At 47.1% G+C, this 27,069-nt stretch overlaps 1 protein-coding gene across 1 annotated transcript in view; it reads right to left on the bottom strand.

Moving 5' to 3' along the window:
* PLPP3 (phospholipid phosphatase 3) overlaps nucleotides 1–27,069 on the bottom strand; it is an 84,263-nt gene that overhangs the window by 16,578 nt on the left and 40,616 nt on the right. The window contains exons 2-4 of the mRNA XM_047725990.1: nucleotides 25,633–25,790; nucleotides 10,488–10,768; nucleotides 9,999–10,056 (exon numbers count right to left, since the gene is read on the bottom strand). Of these exons, the coding sequence (XP_047581946.1) occupies nucleotides 9,999–10,056; nucleotides 10,488–10,768; nucleotides 25,633–25,790 (497 nt within the window). The remainder of the gene's footprint in view (nucleotides 1–9,998; nucleotides 10,057–10,487; nucleotides 10,769–25,632; nucleotides 25,791–27,069) is intronic.

Below are 27,069 nucleotides of genomic sequence, written 5' to 3'. Positions count from 1 at the left end.
TCTTGCTGCAGTTTCCGTTCTAACCTCTGGGCACAATCTACTTCCCAGGTTCCTGTGGGAACTTGGGAAATGAGGGGGAAAAGGCAACTGGACAAGGGGAACTTCCGACAACAAATCAAAGGCAGGCACTGGGGGAGACCAGGAGAAAGGGGAAGAGAGTGGAGGGGAGGAGCCGATGGCCCCAAGATAGACCTGGGACAGCGGCAGAGGCTGGGCTCAGCCCTTCCTGAGACAAAGGAACACCTTCCCTCTGGAGGACAGGATGGAGCTAGCCAGTGGCTGGACTTGAGTAGAAAGACAAGTGGAAGTTTCCGGAGCCACCCTTGCCAGTGAGGGAAGACTGCCGAGCTCTGAATTCTCAACTAAGGGGAAGACAGTTTCAAAACCCAGGCCTACACAACAGCAGACAACTTTATAATCATGATGAAAGTCTACGAATGCATTCTTGGGCAATCTAAGAATAAAAAATGAAAAATAATAATAAAGAATGCACTGAGGTTAGCTGCTAAACAAGCAATAAAGATCGACAGTTTCTTGTATGTAAAATATAACCAGTTAAAAATCTAAAAGAAGAGGTAAAATACTCGCAGCAGCCAAGGTGATTTGATAAACAGTAATCACCCTACCACAAACTACACAGGACCCTTTCTGAAGTAAGGGACATAAAGGACACGTTGAATAGACAGCTAGAATTTTTATTTATAAATACTCAGCTTGTAAGCTCATAAAGTTGATAGGTAAATCCCATCCGAATCCTAGGGACATCTTAAAAAGATTTGGAGAAAAAGACTTGAAAGAAATTCTGCTAGGAATAACCTAAAAGGCCCAAACCATACAACTAGCCAGAAAAGAAACACAAATAAGCCCGGGACTCCAACAGATGCTAAGGACACAGAAATGGGAAGCCATAATTCCTGCCCTACAGAGCATTCATTCGTTGGGGGGAATCCACGAACATGAGCAAGGGCACTTACAGGCTTCCTAGGAATTATGAAGAAAATTCTGAAACCAAGGTCAGTTACTAAGGGGAAGGGACACTTGGCTTAAGTCCTAAAGATGCATCTGCTTTTGCTAGGAGTTGAGGGGACAGTGGGGAGGGGTGTGTATCTAGGCAGAGCAACCGCTTAGAAGCCAGAGTTCTGGAGAACCTCACAGCTTTCGGTACAGCTGAAGAGGGTGTACAGGGTGGGGATGGGGGGGCTGATGAGCCACAGAGCTACAGAGGCAAAGGGGGGGCTCAGGAAGGGTGTGGATATCAAACTAAGGAACCTGACTTTTACTTAGTAGGTCAGTCTTTCCCAAACCATAGTCCGTGGAATACTAAGAGTCTTTTAACAAGATGGTAAATGCTCCATAGGAAATCCTTACTTTCATCACCAACAATACTTATTGACGTTTACAGGGTAGCTACCTGCTGAATCACAATTGGGAAATGTTATTACAAGCAAATGGTGAAAAATTACATGATTTTAAGCAAGGCCATCAGTACCATAACAAATAACCTGCAGGTCAAAGGTCTGCACGCCCTCGTTTGTGCAGAAATGAGCCAGCAGTAGATTCTGTAATGGAGAATCAAAAGATCCTTTCCTTCAAGGAGTGGGGATGGGATGACGCTGGCGTAGCTCCCACTTAACACAAGTCTTGGGGCAAAAAGCAACCATCCGGGGCGCCTGGGTGGCTCAGTGGGTTAAAGCCTCTGCCTTCGTCTCTAGTTGTGATCCCGGGGTCCTGGGATCGAGCCCAGGATTTGGGCTCTCTGCTCGGCGGGGAGCCTGCTTCCCCCTCCCACTCTGTCTGCCTCTCTGCCTACTTGTGAACTCTGTCTGTCAAATAAATAAATAAAATCTTAAAACAAAAAACCAAAAAAACAACCATCCGTTTGCCAGGTCGGGGACAGAAAGAACGCCAGGTGCTCATCAGAAAAACCTCACTGAGCCTTTGGTTTTCTCACAAATAATCTGCAGATCCTCAGAAAATGCTCATTTAAAATCCTCCAACTCCTCCCCGCCCCTCTGTATAGAGGTTAGGTCATGGACCTTGGCAGTCAGGGTGGGGCAGAGGAAGGGTGGGTTTCCCGACCGGACATGGCACACATCTCCCCTTCCACTGACTCAGATACTTAAGGCTGGAGCTTAAGGAAAGAAAATAAATAAATAAATACAGGAGAGGAACTTGGGGAGAGAGGAAGAGAACAGTCATCAGAAGAGCTTCAGGAAAGGAGTGCTTATGAATGAGAAAGGAGAGGGGCCTTGGGAAAAGAATGCCTTGGGGAAGCAGTCAGATGTGGAACAGTCAGCCCCCACTGAAGCTTGCTCCTTGCTACAGTCAGTAACAAACACATCGATCCCAGCTCAGGGTCTCAGGATTGACCTCAGCCGGCGTCTGCAGCTGGGGCTTCAGGGCAAAGCAGAGCAGCAAGAAGAGGGTGAATCTGGGGGTGAAACGGCCCCAACGCTACCACTTCCTAAGTGGGTGGTCCCTCAACTTCTCATCTGAGAAACAGGTACAAGAGTGTCTCCCTCTCCGGGTTGCCAGGATCAAAGGGACTCCCAGGACCAGGCACTCAATGGGCTCTTTAGAAATCCTATCACCCTTTGCCTTGGTGAATGAGATTTACTCAATGGCTGTGGTTGATTTCACTAAAACAAGTAGATTACTAAAGCAAAGATTGGGCAATGACCCTCCACGTGGTGCCTACTTCTCATCTGAGAAGATGGCCACAACGGACTTTGAGGTTGACCAAAGGATCGAGTAAGTTCTTCTGTGCCCCACCCATCCTACTGCTAAATGGATTGGCTTTTGCTGGTTCATAGCCCAGTTCTCGTGAGGCTCTCCATACTAGAGGCCTGGGCCTCACCATCACCAGAGAGAACTTTCTGGAGCACCCTCCTGCCTTGGAAACCTGCACCAGGGGACAGGACAAGGGGCAGGCGACTGCATTCGTTCCCATTTCACCAGAGGAAGTCACACTCCTGACCACAATGATACTGTGGCCCATGTCCCAGACCAAATAGTAAGGAGACTTGCTGGGACTCAGAATTTCTGCAGGGGCTTCTGGGAAGTCCTAGGCATCCTGCAAAAGGGTGGTTAGGAAAATGGTAAGCAGAACTGGACAAAACCATAAAGGCTGAATTGCTGTGACCTCTCATAGAGGTCAAGACTTATCTGTCTTTACTTCCCCAGCTGCCTGAAGGTCTCTGGGCTGGGGGAATCCACTTCTAAGCACCCGTGTGACATCGCAGAAAAGGGTCTGATTTGCAATCAGAGCAAAACTAAATTTGAATCTTTTCTCTGTTCCATGCCACCTAAAGGACCCTAAACAAGTCACTGTCCTCTGAAGTTCTGCTTCCTCTTATGTAATGAGATTCATTCATTTAAAAAACAAACGCCTGTTGAGAGCACCTATTCTGCTCAAAATTGTGAAAAGACAGCCAACACGAATAAAGTTAAGCTCCCTTCCTGAAAAAAAAAATGTTAAAATTAAAAAATGAAATCTCATTCTTATACTAAGATTTTTCTTCCAATTGCTAAAATAAAATGCTGACTGTAGACAGGAAGGTTACAACAGAAAGCTGTATGCCCTGCCCATGATCCCCCATTCCCAAAATGATGTATGTGAAAGTCCTGAGCACAGGGAACTCACTCCATAAATGGAGTTCTCTCCTCTTTCCTAGTCCTAGCTTCAAAACTGGGGTCCTGTGGAATTCCAACAAAACCTCTTAGAGAGGTCTGGCTGAACTCACGCCAGCTCCTCTGGTCTGAACCAGCAGTCAGATGTGGGGTGAGTCACACTGGGTTCTTGCTAAGTCATTTGTGTTTCATTACATGATTTGCATACTGGCGAAACAGGTCCGTACTGTCCTCTCACTTCATTTCCATTGCTCTTGGGACTGCTCCGCTCAGAGAGAAAAGGAGGCTTTTGTCCTTCCTCTGTCCCTGCCTGCTCTCTTCCTGGAAGTTTGTCCAGATCACTGACACCCACAGGGAGAAACTTTCTCCCTTCTCTCATCTCCACCACAGTTCAAGCTTGGCTCTGGTTCATGTGCCTGGTGACTTGTCTACGTGGGGCAGAGCTGGGATTTCTCTCTGGGAAGCTATTCAACAGCCTTCAGGACAAAAGAAGAATTTTTAGTGGGCTTTTCTCCTCCTTCGGGAGGGAATCAGCTCTTGCTTCCTGTCACGATCAGGGGGAGAAAAAGAAACTACCAGTGTGTTGAGCCCTGTTCCAGACATTGTTCCAGACGCTTCACATGACCTTCCCTGCAATTATCATGGCCATCCTACTGGGTAGACACATTCTGTCCATTTTACAGATGAAGAGATCAAGCCCAAAAGGCCATGTCACTTGCTCAAGTGACATGATGCAGGATTTACACTGAGTAAGATGTGTCTTTTTCTAAGTCTAAGCTCTAATCACAGAACCTGGCTTCCTTAGCGAGGAATTAGAGGAAATTCGGGCTCTGCACAGCAAGTATTAGCTTATTGTACTGGACTTCTGTCTAAGGAGAAAAGCAATGTGAGGGGACCACGGGGCTGTTGGGGACTAAAGGATGGCCTATAGTGCATATCTGGAAACACATGCTCCTGGAATTCACCTGTCACATACTTTTATAAGGCCCACGTCTAAAATTCAAGTGTAGCTTTTCTAATAGTCAAAGTATTAGAATCTCTGCCCTGATTATCAACTAGAGAACCTGTGAACTGTGCAGTCAGTGTCCCTCCTAGTGGAGTGAGCAGCCCCCTCCTCAGGCCCCGTGCCTCAGTCCACCCGAGTCAGAGACCCACTCCACCTGCTCTGAGACTATTTACTTTTCAGACCTTCCACACCAAACAGGAGGTCATTTGGTGTCCCCAGGTGCTCAAACAAGGTCTGGCTCAGAAAGTGCCGGAAAGATGGGTGGACAGACGGACTGACGGATGGGTAGATGGATGATAGATGGATATAGGCAGGGGAAAGACAAGGGAAAACATCTATATCTGACATGGTGGTTTATTCTCTGTAGAAACCACAATTTTGTCCCTGTAAGGGGTTTCACCAGACACTCCCAAAATCTGTGGGCATGTCTCGTGGGCATACCAGACCCCACCGCTCCAGGATTCTAAACATGCTGAACAAAACCTCAATGACTAACAGCCACAGGCCAGGGAACATGGCTGTCAGCGGACAGATACTTCCCGGTTTCCTTGGTATCCGATAAACCCTTTGACACATAAACAGTTCCCACGGGCACCCCAGTAAAGAGTCAATATGTCAATGGTTTGGCAAAGAGGCGGTAAAGGCCTTTCCTACATCCCCCAAGTCCTTTCCCAGCGATCAGTTCAGGGATGAGGGGATGAACACAGTTCTAACTGGAATGAGAAAGAGCACAGCTTGGGGATATCCAAGGCCCGCGATGAAGTCATTCATTCATTCACTCATCAAATATTCACTGCATACCTAGCTAAGGGTCAGATCCTGTTTGGAGCAGTGGGATACAATGGGGAATCAAGAGACAAAAACGTCCCCCTCATGAAGCTGACACTTTATCTGGTAGAGAAATGAATATTAATATCAGATGCCTAGAAATGGGTGGGGGGAGAGGGGAATGAGGCTGCAAAGGGAGTTAGGGAGTACTGCAGGAGGGGCCAGGGAAGGCTTCTGACACAGCACTCTGAAGAAGGCAAGGGGGCATGGTGCCCGTTCAGAGAGGGAGGCGCAGTGGCAAAGGAAAGGCCTCGCCACCAGCTTACTGCTGCCTGATGGAGCTGCAGGAGGAGGGGCTGGGGCAGCTGGTCCCGAAAGCCCCCTCAGTTCTCAATGCACCCTCCACCCACTGCTTCCTACCGGCCACCACAGCCGGACGGAACTGAAAACCTGCAGTTTGCAAAGCGCCGCCCTCCTCTTCACCTGCACGCAGGCGGTTCTTCTGATCCGCCCATCTTCACCCTACGGGCAGCCTTCCCCAGCTTCCGCCACCTGCCGCTCCAGGCTGGCCTGGGTGCCATGACTCTAAGTTTCCGTAAGGACCTACACCTGCCCCTATCCCCACCCCGCACAGTGTACCAAGCTGCTGTCATCGTCTACTTGCTCCCTGAGACTAGGCTGAACTCCCCAAGGCCTGTGCCTGTGACTTACCAATGTCTATGTCCCCACCCCTAGCATGCCACTGGGTCTATCAGTCACCCCCTAAACATGGGCTGATGTGCCGAGTGCTGAAGCCACGTTGAGCTCCTTGAGGGTTGGGGCCAGGTCTGATTCATGTTAGTAGCCCTGGGAGGTAGCAGAGGGCCTGAGACAACACAAGCAACACCAGGTAGGCCCACAGATTGGGTCCTGCGCGGGTGTTGGCATCTTATCCAGAAAGCCAAGTCATCCTCGACCCCTGACTGTGGAGGCACAGGGCTGGTCCAGATGTGGTTCTCTGGGGCTTCGGCCAGACTCAGGGTTAGAAAAGCATCACGTATGCTTATATATGCTGTGGGTTTTTCTTATTAGAATCTGCATTAATCACTAACATGCCTTAACCTTGTCTCAAAGCTTCCATGCCCAGAGATAATTTGGTGTTTGGGGCATGGTTTTTCCAAGCTAACCATTTTACAAATCAAAACCTAACGTGGAGAGTCCTTCAGAGCCATGGGAGGCTGCTTCGGAGGGCAGCTGCTACCCACAGGCCTGGAGTACTGGTGGCTGGTGTTTCCCATCCCCCCACCCCCCTTTGAACGCCAAAGTAACAAGGGCGTAGGTTTGTCCCTGAGGGCTTCCCATCTTTCCTTGTAGTGCTAGGGGGGGTAGTTCAAACTTCTTTCAAATGGAACCACAGAGATTGAGAAATAAGTAGATACTATCTAATTCCAATCTTTATGGAGAAAGCAGGGTCTAGAGATGAAATGTGGCAAAGGCCTTGCAAAAGTGACTGTCTCCACTTGACAGAGGAGTACACTGAGGCACGAAAGCTAAGCAAACAACCCAGGTTCCAGAGCTAGTCAGGAGGTGGCGGAATCATCTGGGTCTGCCAGACCTTGAGGGAAAACACCATCCATGTTACACCCAACTGGTTCAGAGGTGATTTTCCCCAACGCCCCAGAGAAGCTGTGCTGGGGGAGGCCAGGGTCTCCTCTGCCCACCTCCCCTTCCTGAAGCTCCACAGAGCCGCACTGGGGTGGGGGGCGGGGAGCTGCTCAGACGGCAGCATTTCCCACGGACCCTGACCCGCAGTAACGGTGCTCTCGAAAGCTCTGCACACTGGACATTCAGAGGGTTGAGATTTCTGCGTAGCATCATATAGAAACGCACCTGGCAAAGAGTACCATCCTCCTTAGAATTTAGCCTCAGGGGTTGTTTCACGGCAAGATAACCTTAGAGCTAAAAATAAGAGCCCTGGGTTTATATGTTGTATATATGAGTATCCGTGAGTTGTGCACGACACAATGTGTGTAGTGGTGTGTGCATGGCTGCGTGCATGTGTGTGTAGTAAGACACTAGGGCGATGGAGGACTAAGGAGGCTCTTCTCTTCCTCCTTCCCTCTTCCCTGCCTCCTTCCCCTCCTTCTTTCCAGAAACATAAAGGCACTATAATTTTTTTCCTCCCCCAAAGATGCAAACATTCGGTCCAAATCCACCCTCACTCCTCACCCCTGCGGAGGAGGTTTCTGGCTATAATCATAGCTGGTGGGAGGTGGTCATGGGGAGTGGGGGCAGTGGGGGACAGCTCCTCCATTAAAGTAGATCTGAAGAAAGGCAGGTTGCTGAAATGGAAATTAGAGTCAGGAAATTATATTCTTTTTCTTTTTTTTTCTAAAAGACTTTATTAATTTGACACAGAGATAGAAAGAGAGAGCATAAGCAGGGGGGAGCAGCAGGCAGGGGAAAAGCAGGCTCCCCACTGAGCAAGGAGCTCAATGCAGGGCTTGATCCCAGGACAACAGGATCATCATCTGAGCTGGAGGCAGATACTTAACCAACTGGGCCAGATGAACACCTGGCAAACTTTTTTTTCTTTAAGGTGATCCTGGCGGGGTTGTTTTTGTGTTCTGAAGAGAAGTACCATGAAAACAACAGACTGTGATCCTGCTGTCAACAAGAAAAGCCTTCAAATCCATTTTCTCCCTTTTATAGGAGATAGAAATTTTATTACTAAAATTCTTAAGATTTGGGTTGATTGGTGGGTTTCTAGCTAAGAACGAGGTAATCAAAATGCATCTCATCAAGTTACTGAGAGAACCGAATGCCGTCTTGTGAGCTTGCCCCAGTGTCCAGCACACAGAAGGCACCAGAAACAGGTCAGCACCTTTATCTTTTCAGTGGCTGTAGAGCACACAGCGCACAGGGTTGGTTTCAAAATCACCCAGCATTTTTCTCTTGGAAAAAAAAAGAAGGAATAGGAGAAAAATGAACACAGACCCACTCCTCCAAGCACCTTTGCAAACACTGAAATTACATTTGTAAAATTGTTTCCAGACCGGAGTAAAGTATAAAAAAAAAGAAATAGGAAACTAAATATCTTCACTACATTAGCTTTCTAAAAGAGAGCAAAAGCAAAACAACAACAACAAATGAAGAAGGGAGGGGAGCACAATTCGTGAATAAATAAAATCCACGTTTGAGGTATTCCTAGGCTGGGGCCCACCTTTCAGCTCTGTATCCCAGGTAATGGGAAGCCCGAAGGCCTCCGGGCTTGGAAAGGATGGCGAAGGAAAACAAAACAAAACAAAACAAAACCCTTCTGCTAGTTTTTCCAAATCCTAATTATGTTTTGTAAGTAAGTCAAAATCAAAACGCTCTTTCTGCAAACAGCTTATGCTCCCCTGAGCTACGTCTGACCTCTCAGCGCCTTCTTGCTCTTCATCAAAGGGGCCGAAAGCAGGAAGTGCCTTGGCACAGGGACCTCATTCAAGGGGAGAGGAGAGGCAGGGGACCGCATGTAACTCACAAAGAGAAACAGACCAGCCGCTGTCTGGGCAGCAGCTGGAGACGAGCCCTCGGCCTGCACTGTCCCAGCACCTCTAGGAAATCAGAGCAGACGTGGCCATGGGAAAGGCAACACGAGGGGGGGGGGGTCAGATCATAGCCCCACCACCAGCTGAGGGACCCCCCAACACACTGCTTAGCCTCCCTGGGGCTTGGTCTCTGGATCCCAGCAGCAGGGATACCCATGTCATGCCTCACTCTGTTATTATGAGATCACGTGTGCTCAGGGAGGCAGAATTATACTGTCACACATGAAATCACTCCCCATCGCCAGATACTGATAATTTTTTTTTAAAGTTTTTTTTTAATTTATTTTATTTGACAGATAGAGATCACAAGTAGACAGAGAGGCAGGCAGAGAGAGAGGGAGGAGGAAGCAAGGCTCCCTGCCGAGCAAAGCGCCTGATGTGGGGCTCTATCCCAGGACCCTGGGATCATGACCTGAGCCGAAGGCAGAGGCTTTAACCCACTGAGCCACCCAGGTGCCCCCAGATATTGATAATTTTGAAAGCCTTTCCCTCTGCAGGGGATGGAGGAGGGTTGGTATGGCAAATACCACAAGGAATTTTATGACAGAGCTTGGATGTGAGCATCAGTGCTAGTGCCCGTGTGAATTCTGACCATTCACTTGAATTCTCTGAGCCTTACTTAATAATCCTTTCCCACAAAAGAGATAATACTACTTATAACCTAGAGTGCCTGGAAGGGTCAACTGAGTTAAAGGGATGTTCAGAAAACAGTTTTGTTACATTAAAATGTGATACACGTGTCTTCGTCACCTTTTAACTTCAAAATGGGTGCACAGTCCTTATCAAAGAGCCATGATAAGTATTAGTTTTATTTGAAAAATGGGAAACATCTAGAAAGTAAAACAACTTCTACTGACGCCATGGCAGAGCTAAAAACAGAACCTCACTTTTCTAGCTAACTTCTCTTTCAAGGATTTCACAACGACAGCTCTCCCTAACTATCCCGAGGGCTCTCCGCTCCGGAAAGATGTGAGCTGGGGCAGGGCCCTGCACTGCACTGGAATCAGAAGGAAGGTACTTACCACCAAATACAGCATAGTGTACATGGAGAAGGAGGCGTGGCCAGAGAAGAAGGACTTCCTGCAAGAGCAAGAGAGGGGCATGAGGGGGCCATATTCACACCCTGACACATGTTTGCCTATCTGTCTTCCCTCCCTAGACTGTGACCTTGACAGCAGCACTACCTTGTTCAGTTTTGTATCCTTGGTAGTGCTTTGGACACATTGTCTAGAACCTAGCGGGCACCCACGGATGCGTGAGCAAGCGGATGGATGGATGGATGGATGGATGGATGGACTTACCAGTGTTCTGCCATAATTGCTTATTTATCAATATATCTAAAAAATTTGACCCTGAGTTCCTTAGGAATGGGGACAGTGCCTTATACACCCCTTGAAACCGAAGCCCAGCCCTGAACTTGGCACCTTGTGCAGTAGGCGCCTTAGTAAGTGTTCCCCAAACCGCCTGCATCCAAGGTGTGTGCACCGTGCCCATGGCAGGCGGCGACTCACCTGGCTTCCTGGACTTTGCTGTCGTCCCCTCTGCATTTGTAGTTTTGGATGTAGCCCTCGGAGCAGTTGATCTGGCTGAAATCGGGGTTGCAGACGCTCAAGAAGTGAGGACGCAGGCGGCCTATGGAGACTTTGGCAATGTCTGTGAAGGACTGGCTGATGGCACAGCCAAAGAGGAAGCAGCCCACCTGCTTATAGAGGGCCGCCACATAGGGATTCTGAATTGTTGACCGGGACTTCTCCTTCAGGTAGTAGATGCGGTAGAACTCCCCAGTGATGATCTGAAAGGAAACCAATAGGGGAGTTAAGCAGTAATGAGACCTGACATGTAAGTGGATGTTGTAAAGGATAGTTACCGATGGAAGAGAATGTTCTGTGTATAACTGCTGGCTATAACCTAGGAAGTCTCAATTTTCAGGACACCTGGGTGGCTCAGTCGGTTAAGCAGCTGTCTTCGGCTCAGATCATGATCCCAGGGTCCTGGGATCGAGCCCCACATTGGGCTCCCTGCTCAGCTTCTCCCTCTCCCTTTGCCCCTCCCCCCCTTGTGTGTACCCTCTCTTTCTCTCTTTCAAATAAATAAATAAAATCTTTTAAAAAATCTCAATTTTCTATTTGAGAAATACATGGACAGAAATATGCACGGGAGGAAACATAGGAGTGCTAACATGGTCATTTTTCCCTTTTTGAAAAAGTCCCACATGGCCCTATAGTATCTTTGTAAAAACAAAAATATACAAATATATTTATACATATACAAATATAATATTAAATATATATATTATATATCATAGTTTTATGTATTTTTTTTTTTTTTTACTAAACAAAGAGACAAAGACCCAAATATAGAAAAAAAAAATTAGATGAACAATCAAGGACATGGTTAAGCGTGGCCAGGGCGTCCGAGGATCTGAGCCAATCTCAGGATACTGGGCTTCGGAGTCAGGGATCACCAGCCTTGTGTCAACACTGAGCCACGGTGGGAGTTTCTATAGGAAGGTGAATGCCCAAGACCATGTTTGGGTTTGAGTCCCAGCTCTGCCACTGGCCTGGTGTTGCTCAGTCATGACAACCTCTCTAAGCTTCGGTTTCCTTCTCCATAAAAGGAGGCCGCATGCCCTTGCCGAGTCGTTGGCTTAAATCTGGTAACACGGATGGGAAATTACCTGGTCATAGAAAGTGATTCTTTCATTTTCCTTTTTAGAAGAATGCTGTGATGAGAACACTGGCCTACAAACTAAAGAACTTTTAATACAATGACCTTCGGTGTTTGCAAATTTCCAAGTCTATGGGCATTGTCTTCCATCTCCTCAATTCTACAGGACAGCCAGTGAGTCTTGGCTTTCGTACCCTTCCCCCATCACACCGTGTTTACTCCTAACACTTCAGGGAGGCTTCTCACCCCTGGGAAAAGAGCCACCAGTCATAGATGACCCAGTCTCCACCAGGGATTGCTCCCAGATGCTTTATTTCATGAAATCCTGACAATGGCCATGAGACAGGTATAGCTGAAGCTCAGACAAGGGAAGCGGCAGCTTGACCCACACTGCCTGGTGTGACATTAAGAACGGGGCTCCAGCTCATTCTCCGTAAGGCTAACGCCCGTGATGCCTACACAACAGAGAACCATCCCACTTCGGTCATGCCCAACCACACAGCCTGCTGCTCTTGTCTTAACTCCAAAGCACAGCCCCGGCCACTTCCTGATCGCAACCACAGTCCAGGGACAGCAACACTCAACTCATCACACCCCACATTGCTCCTTTTACAGCTTCTCGCGGGGCAGGGTGATGAGCCACGCTTGCTCTTTCAGGGAAGCCCAGTGTGTGTTCACAACCGCAAGGGAAGTAATAGACAGACGTATCCGGCCACTCCTTTCCAAAGTCTCCCGTTATTGTTTCACAGCTGGGGAAGGGGTCAAGGCATGGGGTCTGATCCAAGTTCTCAGGGGCTCCCAAGTCTAGTGGGGGGTGGGACGGATTGGCCAGGTGGAAAGAAGATGCCAGCTGGGCCCAGGAGCCAGCAGGTGTGGGAGCGAGAACAGCCACCAGCACTACTAACGTTTGTACAGCGAGTCTGTGTTTATAAATACTTGATTATTTCTAAGTGCTATGCTTTGGTTCCCAGATCACACTGAGTGTGATTCAGAGGGAGATGGTCAAAGGCCAGTCTAGCACACAGTACTGGCTTAGCCATTCTCTGGGAGAGCACCTGATCTCGCAGATGTGCTCAGAGACTACTGGCTGCATGAATGAATAAAAGGAAGAAGGACCATAGTCTTCACAGTTGTTTTATTATAAAACTGGAAATATCCTCTAAATATTACTGAAAGGCCTTTGATAACATGCTGCAGAGATTAAAACCTGAGAAGCACAGCACGTCAGAAATGAAAGGGTCCATTATACATGGAAGAAACTGAGGTCCAAATTAACTAGCAAGGAAAGATTGGACCCAGGTGTTCTAGCTCCCCACCCAGCAATCTTTCCTACCGTTGCTGGTCTAATTCCCCTTTGAACCTGTTTATACTTTTACCCTGTGTAACCTTACAGGCTAACAAGTTCCAGATGTCCACTGCCACCATCATGCTCTTTCTTCTTTATTTATAAATCACGCTCGCATGACTTTGGACTCAAGGAGACGAACGCTCAACTAGGAGGCAGTGGCCAGGGTTCAAGTCCCTACTCACGGAGTGAACGTGAGATAAGCCAGTATCTGCATTTGCAAAATAAGGGCGCTAGACTCTGTAATTTATCCCTTCATAATTGCAATGACATTTACTTTCAACTCTCCTGTGCTACCTCTACCACTAGCCTCCCAACCAAGCAAAGGCAAAAAGCAACAGCACAGGAAAGTACTTCCTCAGAGACGATGCCATGGCCACGGGGCAGAACCAAGGCCCTATGCACAGTCCCTGTCCTTGAATGATTCCTGAGTTCCTTGATGTGTCACGGCTACAAATTAAGAAACTCTAAACTGATCTGGCTTGAGCCTGACTTCCTATTTGATGCTGAAAAAGAACATGTGGCTTTTCCCTGCCAATCAGCAACTCATAGGTGAATTTACTGATTAATCTCAGGCGATTCACCTCTGTGCTTCCGTCATTTCAGGGAGAAAGGGTTTGATTACAGCTCAAGGGCTACTTTCAGCTCTAACATCCCTTCGTTCTAAAACTTCAGTTTCAGTGCCAGGTGCTCGCACATGGCAAACCACCAGTTAAAATGCTTTCTCCTCTCACAGGAGGAGAAAGGGGTAAAGAAGCTGTTTCGTGGCACCTCAAATGCCTAATAACTAAGCTATTAATAGCAGTACCCTTGTACATTTCTTTCGAACTTTACAGTTTCATTTGATCTGTGACTCTGTGAAGAATTTACAGCCACTGTACAGCTGAGGATGGTAAGGCTCTGAGGGACAGGCACTTAGCTGAAGGAGTTGAGGCTTCTTAGTGACAGAACAAAAGTGGAGCCCAGATATGCTGACCCTTAAGTTCAAAGACTCACAACAGACTATATGGATATAATGTTTTGTTACAGATCTTTCTCGACTTATGATGGTGTTACGTCCTGATAAAACTCATCCTAAGTAGAAAATATCGTAACTCAAAGATGGACTGAATACACCGCCCGAACATTATAGCTTCGCCTAGCCAACCTTAAACATGCTCAGAACACTGACATTAGCCTACGGTTGGGCATAATCAATTACCACAATGCCTGTGTTGCAATTAAGTATAGAATAGCGTGTGTAATTTATTGGCTACTGCATTGAAAGTGAAAAAGGGCAGCATGGGTACAGAAAGGCTGTTTACGCTTGTGATCGCAGGGCTTGGCTGCGAGCTGGGGCTCACTGCTGCTGCCCAGCCTCACAAGAAGGCACCCGTACCACAGATTCTTAGCCCATGGAAAAGAAAAAAAATCAAGTACAGCTTCCACTGACTGTGCATTGTTTGTGCACCATTGTAAAGTCGTAATTCAAACCATCGTAAACTGGGCATCAGCTGTACTTCTATCATTATTAAAAACAATTTCCACTGCAGAACAGCAATGGCATATTTTCAAGGACAGGAACGGGCTGAAGCCATTTAGCAGACACATGACTCCAGGACCACATGGCCTTCTGGGGCAGCTCTGACAGATCTTGCAGTTAATGAGCAACAAATTATGTATTTTCTCTATCCCCTTGTACAGAAGGGTCGGGGAGTCGACAACACAGCCATAAATCATCATTATGAACCAGCCGGACTTGGCTTCTTGTAATCCTAACCCTTAAAAGACTATTGAATGAGATTTGGGCTGGGAGAGTCGGGCAAACACCTCACCTCTGCAGAAGAGGCAAAAGCTTAAATTGTTCTCTGACACGTTACACACCTAATGTTGGAGTTCCAGATTGACTGCTTTCGGACCTTATTCATCCCTCACAATGTTTTTATTCCTGGGTCATAAAATCAGCTCTTCCCTCTCCCTATGAAGGCTAGGGCCCCACCCAGGACTCCAATCCCTGGAGCCCACATTTCTGCTTCAGTCAGCAAAGTTGTGATATGTAAATTTCACTGCCCAGAAGAATGCCTTCAATGCTGATCCCTTTCTGAAAGAGCAAGCAACAGATTCAGGGGGATGGCAAGCTGCCATGCAGCAGAGGAGAGTTCTCCCCTACCTGCCTTTTAAAGCACTTGGCACAGAATCTGGAAACTAATAAAGTGGGAAAGCACTGCAATTAAGCTACGAGGGGACAGAAAGAGATCTTAACTTGCCTGACAACGGTAACGGTTTGTCCCCAGCTCCAAGAGCATGCCTCTCTGCCTATCCTCTCTGGTGTCAAAGAGCTTGATGGCCCACATGTTCACAAGTATCAAAGTGTTCCAGAGAGGAAATTTGGAGAACATCAACTTTTTGGAAAAGAGAGAGCATGCGGTTGTCAAAGAGGCACTGACTTTGGAGCCAGAAAATCCTTAGTCTGAAGCCCATTCTTACCTTAGGCAAGTGCCTTCACCTCTCTGGGCTTAGGTCTCCTCATCGATAAAAGTAAGATAAAAATCATCCACCTGGTGGGATTGCCAAGGGATGCAAGCAGGTGATATGCCAAATGGCTGGCCCCCAGCAGAAGACCCCTCCAAAAGTTAATTTTTTTCTCTTTCCCTCAGAGAAGAGGAAATAAAAAATCAACACATACTTGTAGAAAATATCTTTTCTAAGCTCCTTCCAAAAGCTCCTTAGAAATGAACATTCCAAATCGAAGAGTTTGGAAGTACCACCCCTCCAGAGTAGAACCAGAAGATACGTGTACTGATACGTTGGTTTTGACCACTGTGTCTATAGGATGTCTTTCTCAGGGGAACTAAGCAGAAGAGAAGCCTAAACCCCAGGCAGCAAGGGCGGGCCTACAGTACCATTTAGGTCACTTGTCACATTCCTCTCTATAAATGATCCCAAGAAAAGTTAAGACTTGTGGACAGTGTCCCAACAATCCGTCTTCGAGAGACTTCTGAAGGACAAACATCCCTATTTTCTGATCTGCTTGAAGAATAATATTTGCATAGCATTTTACAACTTACAAAGCATTTTCACATCTGCTGCATTATCTGCTTCTCACAACACCCTAGGAATTACTCAATTCTTGTCACCACTTTAAAAGTGAGTATAGGGGAGACCAGAGAGGCCAGCGAATCAGGCTTGGTCAGAAATTCGGCAATAGCAGGGCTGTTACCGCAGCATGGATCCCACTCCAGTTCCTGTGCCCTGTCCCATGGCACGAAGCCGGCTTTCTGTGTGAAGTCCTAGCAGGCAGCATGATCTGAGTCTCTGGGGAGACGGATGCTCCTGGAGCATGTGGTGAGGTCACTTACTTGTCAGGCACTTGCACACCTCAGCCCCTGTGAGCCACAGCGCGCCAAGCTGTTCTTTCACATCTTGGTTGTGCGCATGAGTGAACTTCTTTCCATGCAGAACAGAATCATTCATTCAACAAACACTGGGCTCTCAGTCCCAAGAGAAAGGGAAACGTATTTGGGTCCTGCTGACAGATGGGGACGGCAGCTGTATTTTCTCTGAAGCTGAATGCTCCATCTCGTACAACAAGATGCAGCACCTTTCGTGACTAGAAAGAACTGATGAGAAATTTCATCCTCGCTTCTTCTCCTGCTTGATTGTCTTCAGCGTTTTGGCAAGAGATCAGTGCCCTGCAGACTGGGAAAGGCAAGGAGGACAGAGCTCTATGCAAGGTCACCAGTGGAGTTTCTGGGCCCTGTGGGTAAGTCAAAACTCCAAAATCCAGCATATAGACAGCAAAGAGGCCAGAGAGAGGCCCAGAAGCTAGTGATGGCCGAAATCAGTGGTGGCTGCCCAAAGCCCAGACACTTTATGAAGAAGGCATTCTGAAGGATGAAGCATCATTATTTTCCCAAAGGTCGGGACTTAGAGCACGGGTCTCCTACATGACTAGGCCTGCCTATCTGTGCAAGGAGCTTCAGGATGGGTTTTCTGTACCACCTCCCAGGGCCCATCTCTTACTGTTTTGACACTGAATTCCCTAAGCTTCCTGAATAACGCACCACAGTGCTTTTCTTCCTATTTCTCAAATACCTTTCTCCTTGCCTTTCTGCTGCGATCTCTGCTGCTTCAGCAGTTTGAATTATTACCTCTGGGAAGATGACCACCCAAAGGGCATCTCTCTCTCTCTCTCTCTCTCTCTCTCTCTCATTGCAGTTTACCCCTTATTCCAGTCAGCCCTCTTCCAATCTTCTGCCAAATCTCCCAACTAGCATCATGGATGACATTAGGATGTCAACCCAACCCAGTCTCACATCACGCTCATTTCAACTTCTGTCCCAAACCTCACGGCTCTTCCCTTCATCTCTGTTCGAGTCACCACCATACAACTGCAAAGACATGACCCTGTAGGCCTCCTTATCCCACTGCCATCCACACGTGGTCACCCTGCTTCTGCAAGCTGCCTCCCGTCCATCACCTCTCTCCTCCCCTTGCATCACCCCCACTGTGGTTCAGGTCTCATCCTCACCTTAGCTGCAAAACTGACGAAGCTAGCTTCAAATACTTCCATCAGTCTCCAGCCCATTAATTCGGGTAAAAATCTCCTTGACATTCAAGGCATTTCACCATCTTGCTGTGCTCTCTTTATCTTTTATCTCTATCTACTTACTCCTGGATACTCTATTTTTCCAACTGAACAGGTCTGCTTTACAGTTCCTGAAAATACTCCATTGTTTCAGCTTCTCATCCCTGAAGCAATCCCTTCTGCCTAGAAGCCTAGAAGCGTCTCTGATGAAAGTCCCACCTGCCCTTCAAAGTAGAGCTCTAGTGTCAACTCACAGATGGGGTTAGAGTTCTGGCTTTTAACTTCAAGGTCTTAGATGATTGAGCACTGTAACTCTTGTTCCCTTACGTGTAAAAAGGGGATGACACCAGTACCAAGAGCTCCAGGGTCATTGTGATAATTAAGTGGGACTAGTGCTCAATGGATGATGATGGTGGCAATGATGTCTTCAGCAATGGTGTCTTCAGCAATGAAAATAACCTTCAGTCATCTTCCTCTGAATTCCCATAGCAACACTTTATTTATACCTCACACCATCTACTGCCTTTGGTCTCCTTTGTCCTTGAAGCTCTCGGCTCTGGGACCCACCACCAGCAGAGAGTGCTCTGGCTCTCCTCATGTTCTCTGATCAACTCCTCAGTCTTCCTGAGAGTAATAGTGCAGTCGGTCTTCTCCTTGCCTGGCTTCCCCTTTAGAACACCAGCTCCTAGTTTTATATCTGCGTCTTAATACCAGCTGTAGGCCAAGGTGTCTACCACAATGCTTCCTTGCTCTAAGGGCAATCTCACCAAGCATCCACCTACAGCCGGCCACTGCCTTCTGCAAAGCCACTTCATACAAAATACTACTGCACACCGTTGGTCTTAGGATCTTAGGCGATCATCTGCGCAGTGGTCATGTAGACCTCCTCCATACACTGAACTCTCCAAGCAAGCCCAGAAATGACACAGTTTTATAGCTCATGAAATAAAGAGCACTCTGCATAGTACCTAGCACAGAGCAGGTCTTCAATAAATGTCAGTCCAAGCACTGGGCTTTGAAGCCAAGAGAGACTGGGGTTTTAATTCCTGCTCCCTCCACTAAACTGAGAGTAACCTTGCACTAGCGGCCTCTACCTCGGACGCCTCCTATCCTGCCTTATTTGTAAAAAGGGGTAAATAATACCTACGTCACCTAACTGTTGAAGAGGTTTAAGATAAGGCCTTAGTCTCCCCCCCCCCGCCCCAACATTAGATCGCTTATAAACAGTATCAGATTTCCCACCCCATGCCCTAATGCACAGACTCACAGAATGGATTTCTCAGCCTCCAGAGCATTATCACTTAAAATGGATAAATTATACCCTAAAGATACAAATGTAGTGATCCAAAGGGGCATGTGCACCCAAATGTTTATAGCAGCAATGTCCACAGTAGCCAAACTATGGAAAGAACCTAGATGTCCATCAACAAATGAATGGATAAAGAAGATGTAGTATATATACAATGGAATACTATGCAGCCATCAAAAGACATGAAATCTTGCCACCTGTGACGAGGTGGATGGAACTAGAGGGTATTACGCTTAGTGAAATAAGTCAATCAGAGAAAGACAATCATCATATGATCTCCCTGATATGAGGAAGTTGAGAGGCAACGTGGGGGGTTTGGGGGGTAGGAAAGGAATAAATGAAACAAGATGGGATTAGGAAGGACACAAACCATAAGAGACTCTTAATTTCACAAAACAAACTGAGGGTTGTGGTGGGGTCAGGCGGCGGGTAGGGAGAGGGTGGTTGGGTTATGGACTGTGGGGAAGGTATGTGCTATGGTGAGTGTTGTGAAGCGTGTAAACCTGGTGATTCACAGACCTGTACCCCTGGGGCTAATAATACATTATATATTAATAAAAAAAATAAAAAATTGAAATGGATAAATTAAATACCACTTTCATGCTGGATACATTTTCCACGTAGTCATTAACCCCTAAGGACTACACAGACCTTAGGGAGAACTGCTGGAGCTCTCACGTCTTCCAGGGGCTGGAGAGGTGTGTGTGTGTGTGTATGTGTGTGTGTGTGTGTGTGTGTGTGTACAAACTAAATCCTAATCCCAACGTCTGTGTTTGTTAAATGGCAAATAGATGCCCCCTCCCACCATCCCCTCAGGGATAAGAAGGTCTCAGAAGAACTCTGTAGCCATCTGATCAAGGACCCGCACAGTGGAAGGATTCATGGGGCCACTCTCCGTGGGTGGTCCTGGTAATTGCACAGATGTCGTGGACTGTAAACCAGGGGACCGGGTCTCCTACCAAGGCACTGCTGGGCCAGCCTGGCTTCACTGTTTTCAGAGTTGAAAACTCGCCTAACCTTTAATGAGGAGGCAATCTTGGGGAACCTTGTTTTCTTGGCAGTGCTCTCTCAGATAAAGGGGGCTGGGGGCGTGGGGAGGAAGTAATGAAATCCAGATGTGGGCACACTGAAGCCCGATCCTGAATAAACAAGTCTTGGAGGTATTAAGCTCTTCTTGTCTCTCCAGCGAGAAATCTGCACGTCCCACAGAGCATGTTCCCATGTGCATCCTGGGCCATATTTAAGATTTGAGGGAAGAAGATGGGATACTTTTCCCTGCTGCACAGGTCCTTTGACATCTCCTGGCCCAATTTTTTTTTTTTTTTTAAATTTTCTGCCCAAAATGTATTGCTTGTGATTTAAGCACCATAGTCTGTGCCTTGCATGAGCAATTCAAAGCCAGACCAGGCCAGTCCCTGTCCCTGCCTGCTGTGGCTCACAGAGTAACAGAAGAATAAACAAGTAAACACACAGGACAGTTCCACCCAGTGACTGCAAAGTCCGAGGCTGGCCCAGAGAATCTCTGGGACCTTTGGAAGGTGGGGGAGGAGGCAACCAAGGAATGTTTCCTGGAGAGAGAGATGTCTGCCTGGGGTGGATTTAGTTCCTACCATGGGCAAGAGGGAAAGCCTGGTCTCGGCCTTCTAGGAACCTATTATCTAGCTGGGGAGACAAGACCTGAACACAAGACCTGAACACAGAGCACATGACCAGGCCAGAAGTATGGAAGGTACTATTTGCTTGAGATGCAACTAGGGCAGAGGTGCACCACCAGGTCCCTAGCATCTGCTACCTCGGGGTGCTTGAAAGTAATTGTGGAAGGCAGGCAGGCAGGCTTTACCAGGCAGCAGTGGGGCCATTATTTAGGGAGGAAAAAAAAAAAGAAAAAAAAAGAAGGAAAAAAAAAGCCTTGCTTTTGAATCAGAGGACCCCTGGTCTGGCCCTGCCACTAATTAGTTATGGGAAAGTCACTTAATATCCTTGATCCCCAGTTGCCTTGGCTGTCACAGTCCACCTCCCAGGATCACCACCAGGTGCAAATCAGGGAATGTGCCCAAAATGTGCACTTTGTTAACTGCAGGATGCTATGGAAATGAAAGGGATGATTCTCGCTGACAGCATGCATAATGGCACTTGATGTGACCTCCAGAAAAACCCTATGGAGTTGGAGAACCACTGTCACCAATCCACAGAAAAGGAAGGTATAGTTCTTTCCCAAAGGGGTCTGATAATGAACAAGCACAAAAGTTAGGACGGGAACCTAAACCAGATGATGCCCAAGTCTGAGCTATTTCTCTAGTGAGCAATATTATTACAGAAGTCACATTCAACAGGATCTCTGAGGAGGAGTAGAATTCATATGGCCAGAGGGAGGAGGGGCTGCACCCACGACTCATCCACGCTTCAACTCCTAGATATTAAGAATCTATATAAACCACTTTCAGGGTCTGACCAAGGCAAGCACAGAGCCCATGTTTATTTGAAATGAATCCTGAGCATTTTTTCCGTATTAAAATCTTTGCGCATAATGCCTTTCACGGTGTAGTGTAAGGCAAACTGAGAGGAGGCTAGGTAGGGGGTGATACTTTACAGGTTTTGCTCCTAATCTCACTGCTGCTAGAGTCATTAAACCTTTACAAGGCAGGGACAGGAACCACTGCTTTGTGGATTTGGAAAGAATTCCTATTATGCTATAATTCCAGAATCTGAGATACATCTGAAAAAGCAGTCAAAACGACTGGATTTTTCCATATCTCCTGCCATAGAAAGGTGTCTGCTTTCTCTATAATTGCTGACGACCTGCGTGTCCACATCCCACTCTGTCTTACACTGGACCCCCACTCCTTTGCTGTGGGGACACTCACACTGGAGTGAGGGCACCCAAATCAGCCAAGGCTTCTCTTGTTGTTTTAAACAAACTCAAGGTCGGCAGGAGAAGGCCCGGCCAGCAAGAAGTGGGATGATTAGATTTCCAGCCCTGGGTCCCCCTCTCCCTCCCTGAGTGTCATTCACGCCCTCTGATCAGAAGCAGATCCGGGATGGAGCCAGCCAGGCTCTAGGGCCAGTCATAATGGGAAAGTGGGAAATGTGTTGTTGTTGTTGTTGAATTTAGGCCGTATATAGGTTTTCCAGAATTGAGCATACTAAAGTAAATTACTCATTTTCCCTCTGAGGTCTCTGCTTCTGCCTGTTTCCACGAGGACTCAAGTACTTAATGGCAGGTAAGTAGGTAAGCAGACCTCATGATGGGCCCAGAACTCACACGCGCCTCCGACTGAAAAGCGGACATAGCTAGATCTGGAGGTCAAGCCCTCTTGCAAAGATCACTGGAGGGAGTCAAGAGATCTGGGTTTTAGTGAATTAACTACAAGGAAAGAATGGGACACAGGATGGCTCCCAAGGCTGGAGCTCCTTTCCTGACTCTGTTTTTATTAGACATGAGGTCTTGGCCAAGTCACTTCACCACTTTTTGACTGTTTACTCATTTGCCAATAAAACAGTTAACATTTATTGAGTATACTATAGATGCCAAGCACGGAATTACTTTACATATATCATCTCCATTTCACAGATGAGTCTACTAAAGCTCAAAGGGGTTAATTCACTTGCTACACATTCCACAGCAGGAGTTCAGATATGCTCATACCTTTAACCCCTAGGCTAAAGGGAAACCTTGAAGATTACCTAGCTACTGGGGCTTCTGCAAGGGTGAAATGCTTAAACATGGTTCATAGGTTTCTAGGACACATAATAGCGCCTAACAAAGGACACCAATTATTGTGGTATTTTCTTGCCTGCTTCCTTCCCTCACCCCCTCACCCCTTTGGAACTATAGGAAAGCACTGTCCAAGCCTATTTTGCTGACATCCTACGGGATAAGGAAGCAATGCCCTTGCTCATCCTAGATCCAAGGCCACAGCACGTGACTGCCTGTTTCAAGGAAACCTGAGAGGTCAAGGAGCACTTTAATTAAAACACCAACATGACATGAGGAGAAAAGCAAGCCAAACTAAACTCCTTAAAGCAGATCTTTCTCAGAAGTGCTGGCCTTTCAAGAGGAAGAAGGGGCTGGTCTTGGCCAACAGCAGGGAAAGGACTGCTGAGCAGGAGTTTTGCTTAAGGAAGGAAGCCCAGGCGAGAAGCCCAGCCCTTCGAGAAGCGTATTTAGCACCGTGTCCATCTAACCTAGCACTACAAGGTCCGTTCCCACGAATAATGGCGTTTGAGTCTCACAGCCATTCCCATGAGTAAACGCAACACAGATAAGGAAAATGAGGGCTGGAGAGAATGGTGGTTCACCAATGGTGGTTCACATAGCAGTGGGTGCCACAGCCTCTGAAGGGAGCTGCTGTCCACTGCACTGGGCCCAGGAGCTGCCCCACCAGGCAAGCCCACGTTAACTGCATGCAGAGAGAGCAAAGGGCTCATGACACCCCTGTCCCTGTGCTATTCTTATCTTAACCACTCCTGGGTTATAGTCAGCTTCCTAGAAGCACTCAGTTAACTAATCCTCCAAGTGTCAAAAACACCTGTTCAAACCTTAGTACAAGATACCGTACAATTATTTGCCTGCCGTGACAAACTTCTCTTCCACGAAAGCCATGCAACTCAACCGCATACTGTCAGTTTGGAGCAACAGTAAAATTAGATCTTGTATCTCTCAGTTTCTGAACACAAAGATCCTCAGTCCACCTTTAAGAAACTTCTAGAGTTGCCAAATGGACTGTTTTTATTTTAAAGGTTGGAAAGAATTCTACTAGTCCCCATCCCCCTTTCCCAATTTCAAACTGTTGATTGTGTGCCTGGTTTACGATGTTATTAAAAAACAAAGAGGGGTCTCAAAGTTTACAACCAACCCCCAGAGTGGGGAAGTCAAAAGAAAAACTTCATGAAATGTGGTTCAGTACCATCAGCGGCATGTGATCCAGAATAGGCAAGAGTAGCCAACTGCCTATCCCTTGGGCAATTAATTTGGAAAGGAGAGCCACTCACAATGTGAAGTCAAGTCTCCAAAATGGAAACAGAGTTGAAAAAAGCTAGGGATAGGCTTGAGCCCCCAATTTTATTTGCTATAGACACTGAGCATATCATTTAACCCCTCTGAGCTTCCAGTTTTCCATTTGTATAATGGGGATATTAGCACTTAACTCATGTAAAATAGTCTTAACTTTAGCTTCCTTCCTTCTTGGCTTCTAATACAGGCCAAAGATAAGCTTCCAAGTTCTGGCTAATATAAACATGACTCAAGGAACTGAGAGGAAGAATTTATGACCTTGGTGGACATGACGCTTGTCCCTTATGCCCACGTGGCTGGGGTTCAAGGGCAGAGATCAGCAGAAAATTCTGGAGGTGGGTCATGGACAGTTGTGAAAATGCAGGACTCATAAATTCCGAGACAGATTACCATCAGTTACGCTCCTCACCCCTGCCCTAAATGGACATGTCTAAAACAGGGTGGTGATCTTCCAAGTCAGGCCATACCCCAATTTCCATGATGCGACTGTTGCTCTAAATAATTTTAGACTTGGTTCCAAAGTCCGTGGCTCATTTTTGCATCCTCAATGAGGACTTCATCCTTTAAGGGAAGACCTGTATGTTTATGCTTGCACCTGAGTAACCTATTCTGCAATTGGGAGTTTGCAAACTATTTCAGTATTCATGACCTCTTTTACTGTTCATCATAATACTATGAAGCAAGATGGTCATCTCTGGTTTTAAGGATGTACGGCTTGTTAGCAGAATGCCAGGTCTAGAACCCCGGTCTCTCAATTCCAAGTGCCATTTTATCTTCACTTTTCCACCACCATCCCTGGGTGTGAGAAGTGAATGATATGCCAGGGAACATCAGTGGCATGACCACTGTTACAGCAGCACAGCCATGGTGTGAACAGAGCCCAGAAAATGCCTGTGACATCTGATGGCATCCCCCTCTCTCTGGGGCTCAGTGTCATGGCTCAGAGCTCAGACTCTGGGCTAAGGGGCAGCTGGGTTCAATTCCTAACTCTGCGGCTCCAAGTGAACTTGGGCAAATTATTTTTACTCTTGCAGACCTCAGTATTTTAATTTGTAGAAGAAAGATAAGAACAGAATCTAGAGGGGCGCCTGGGTGGCTCAGTGGGTTAAAGGCTCTGCGTTCAACTCGGGTCATGATCCCAGGGTCCCGGGATCGAGCCCCACATCTGGCTCTCTGTTCAGCAGGGAGCCTGCTTCCCCCGCTCTCTGCCTGCCTCTCTGCCTATTTGTGATCTCTGTCTGTCAAATAAATAAATAAAGTCTTAAAAAAAAAAAAAAAGAACAGTATCTAGACTTCACCAGATGGTTGTGAGGATCATGCAGGCAAAATATTTTAGGGCGGGGGGCTTTGTGTACTTTCATGATACTTTTAGTATATACATGCATATAGAAATTATACGTCTGGTATATTCGTGTATTCATATATATTTAGTATTTGAAAATACTTTTCTTAAAAGATTTCTTTTATTTTTGAGAGAGAGAGAGCACAAGCTGGGAGAGGGGCAGTCCTGCAAGGAGCCCAATGTGGGACTTGATCCCAGGACCCTGGAATCAAGACCTGACCCAAAGGCATCTGCTTAACCAACTGAGCTACCCAGGTGCCCCTGAAAATACTTTAAGTAATAGTAGTAATGTAAATAAACAATATTAATAACATGAAATTCTACTTGATCTGCCAACTGTGCTGGCTTGGATTTTCTGAAACAGGATCCAGGGGCAGTGAGTGGGTTTGAGCACAGTGGCCCAGATGCTTACCGCAAGGATGGCAATGACGATCCCCACAGCGCAGAGCACGGCATCGTTTATCGTCTCACCGGTTTTCAGAGGATACTTGATGCTCTCATCATTGCAGTAAAACCCTCGGTGGTAAGGTTTGATGGTGCTTGTCTCAATGATGAGGAAGGGCAGGCCAGCTGCTCAACATGGAACCACCATATGGACCAGAAGAAAAAAAAGAGAGAGGGGGGGAAAGGGAAAACATCAATGAAAGGAGGCCAAAGAAACACTGGCCGACAGCAAAGACCACCCCAAATAAGAACATTGACAGTGACAGTAATTCCTTGCATTTGTAGCGATATGTATGGGCCACAGAGAGCGTTCAGTACATGCACGCACTTTTCTTCCTGGTCAGCCCCAAGAGGAGCATCCAGGGGTACTATGGGAGGCAGTGGAAGAGCCAGGGCAGGAGCTTTCCCCCTGTGCCACAGTACCCTCCTAAAATTTAAGCCCAGTTTGTAATATTGACCAATGGAGCCTCAAGTCTAATGATATCTCATTCGTCAAGAGTGTTAGTTGTCACCATACCCTCTTGGAGAAGCTCCTCCCGGGCCTCTGCTGCTTGGAGCAGGGAAGGCCTTGGAGTAACAGAACCTGAATTTGAATCTCAGATCCATCACTTCCTAGCAATGTGACCTTTGGTTCTAATTCCATTTTCCTGAGCCTCAGTTTCCTTGCAAATGAGTTGTGGGGACTCAAAGAGAATGAAGCCCACAGAACTCCTAGCATGGTGCCTGGCACTTAGTAGCTGCTCAGTGGGGCCCTTTTCAACCTCTTTCTTCCACTGAAGAGTCACTAAGGAGACTAAGTGAGCTGAGTGGGGCCCTGCTGCCCACAGCCCTGGAGCAGAGCCCAAGGGCATCCGGGAGCACCAGGCCACCCTGGCAGCTGCTGCGGGTTTATCAGTGTTAGCTTAGATGCCATTCTCTTAAAGGTCATGGCAAATGGATTCCATCACCTGCCAGGAAAAGCTCTTCATAACTCTGAAGCAAAAAGCGAAGGCCTACAGTATCTCTTGCCTGCTCACTGCAATGTCCTCCACATCCCTCTCCTGGTTTTCACTGACTGTCACATGTACCTACCAGTTCACTTTCTGACCACAAGCACATCACATCAGTGCCTTGCTTAAGTCTCTTTGATGGCTCTCCATTGTACAGGACGAGATAAAGTCCCTAAGTATGACCTCGGGGGGTTCCCTGTGACCTGGACCTCCTCTCTCTTGCCTCACGGTCGGCTGCATTCCTGGACATGGCCTCCAAGGAAACAGTACACAGAGACTGTGTTTTTGTTCATACTCTTCTCTCCAACTAGAAAACCTCTTCTTCCCCTACCACCCAAGTTCAACACCAAGCCGCCATGCTACTTCACAAAGTCAAAGGTGAGCCGCTAAATGTTAGAGGACTGGGGAAGACCAAG

The sequence above is a fragment of the Lutra lutra genome, chromosome 4 (genome assembly GCF_902655055.1).
Source record: "Lutra lutra chromosome 4, mLutLut1.2, whole genome shotgun sequence".
Taxonomy (NCBI): domain Eukaryota; kingdom Metazoa; phylum Chordata; class Mammalia; order Carnivora; family Mustelidae; genus Lutra; species Lutra lutra.
This window is presented reverse-complemented; position numbering and strand designations above follow the sequence as displayed.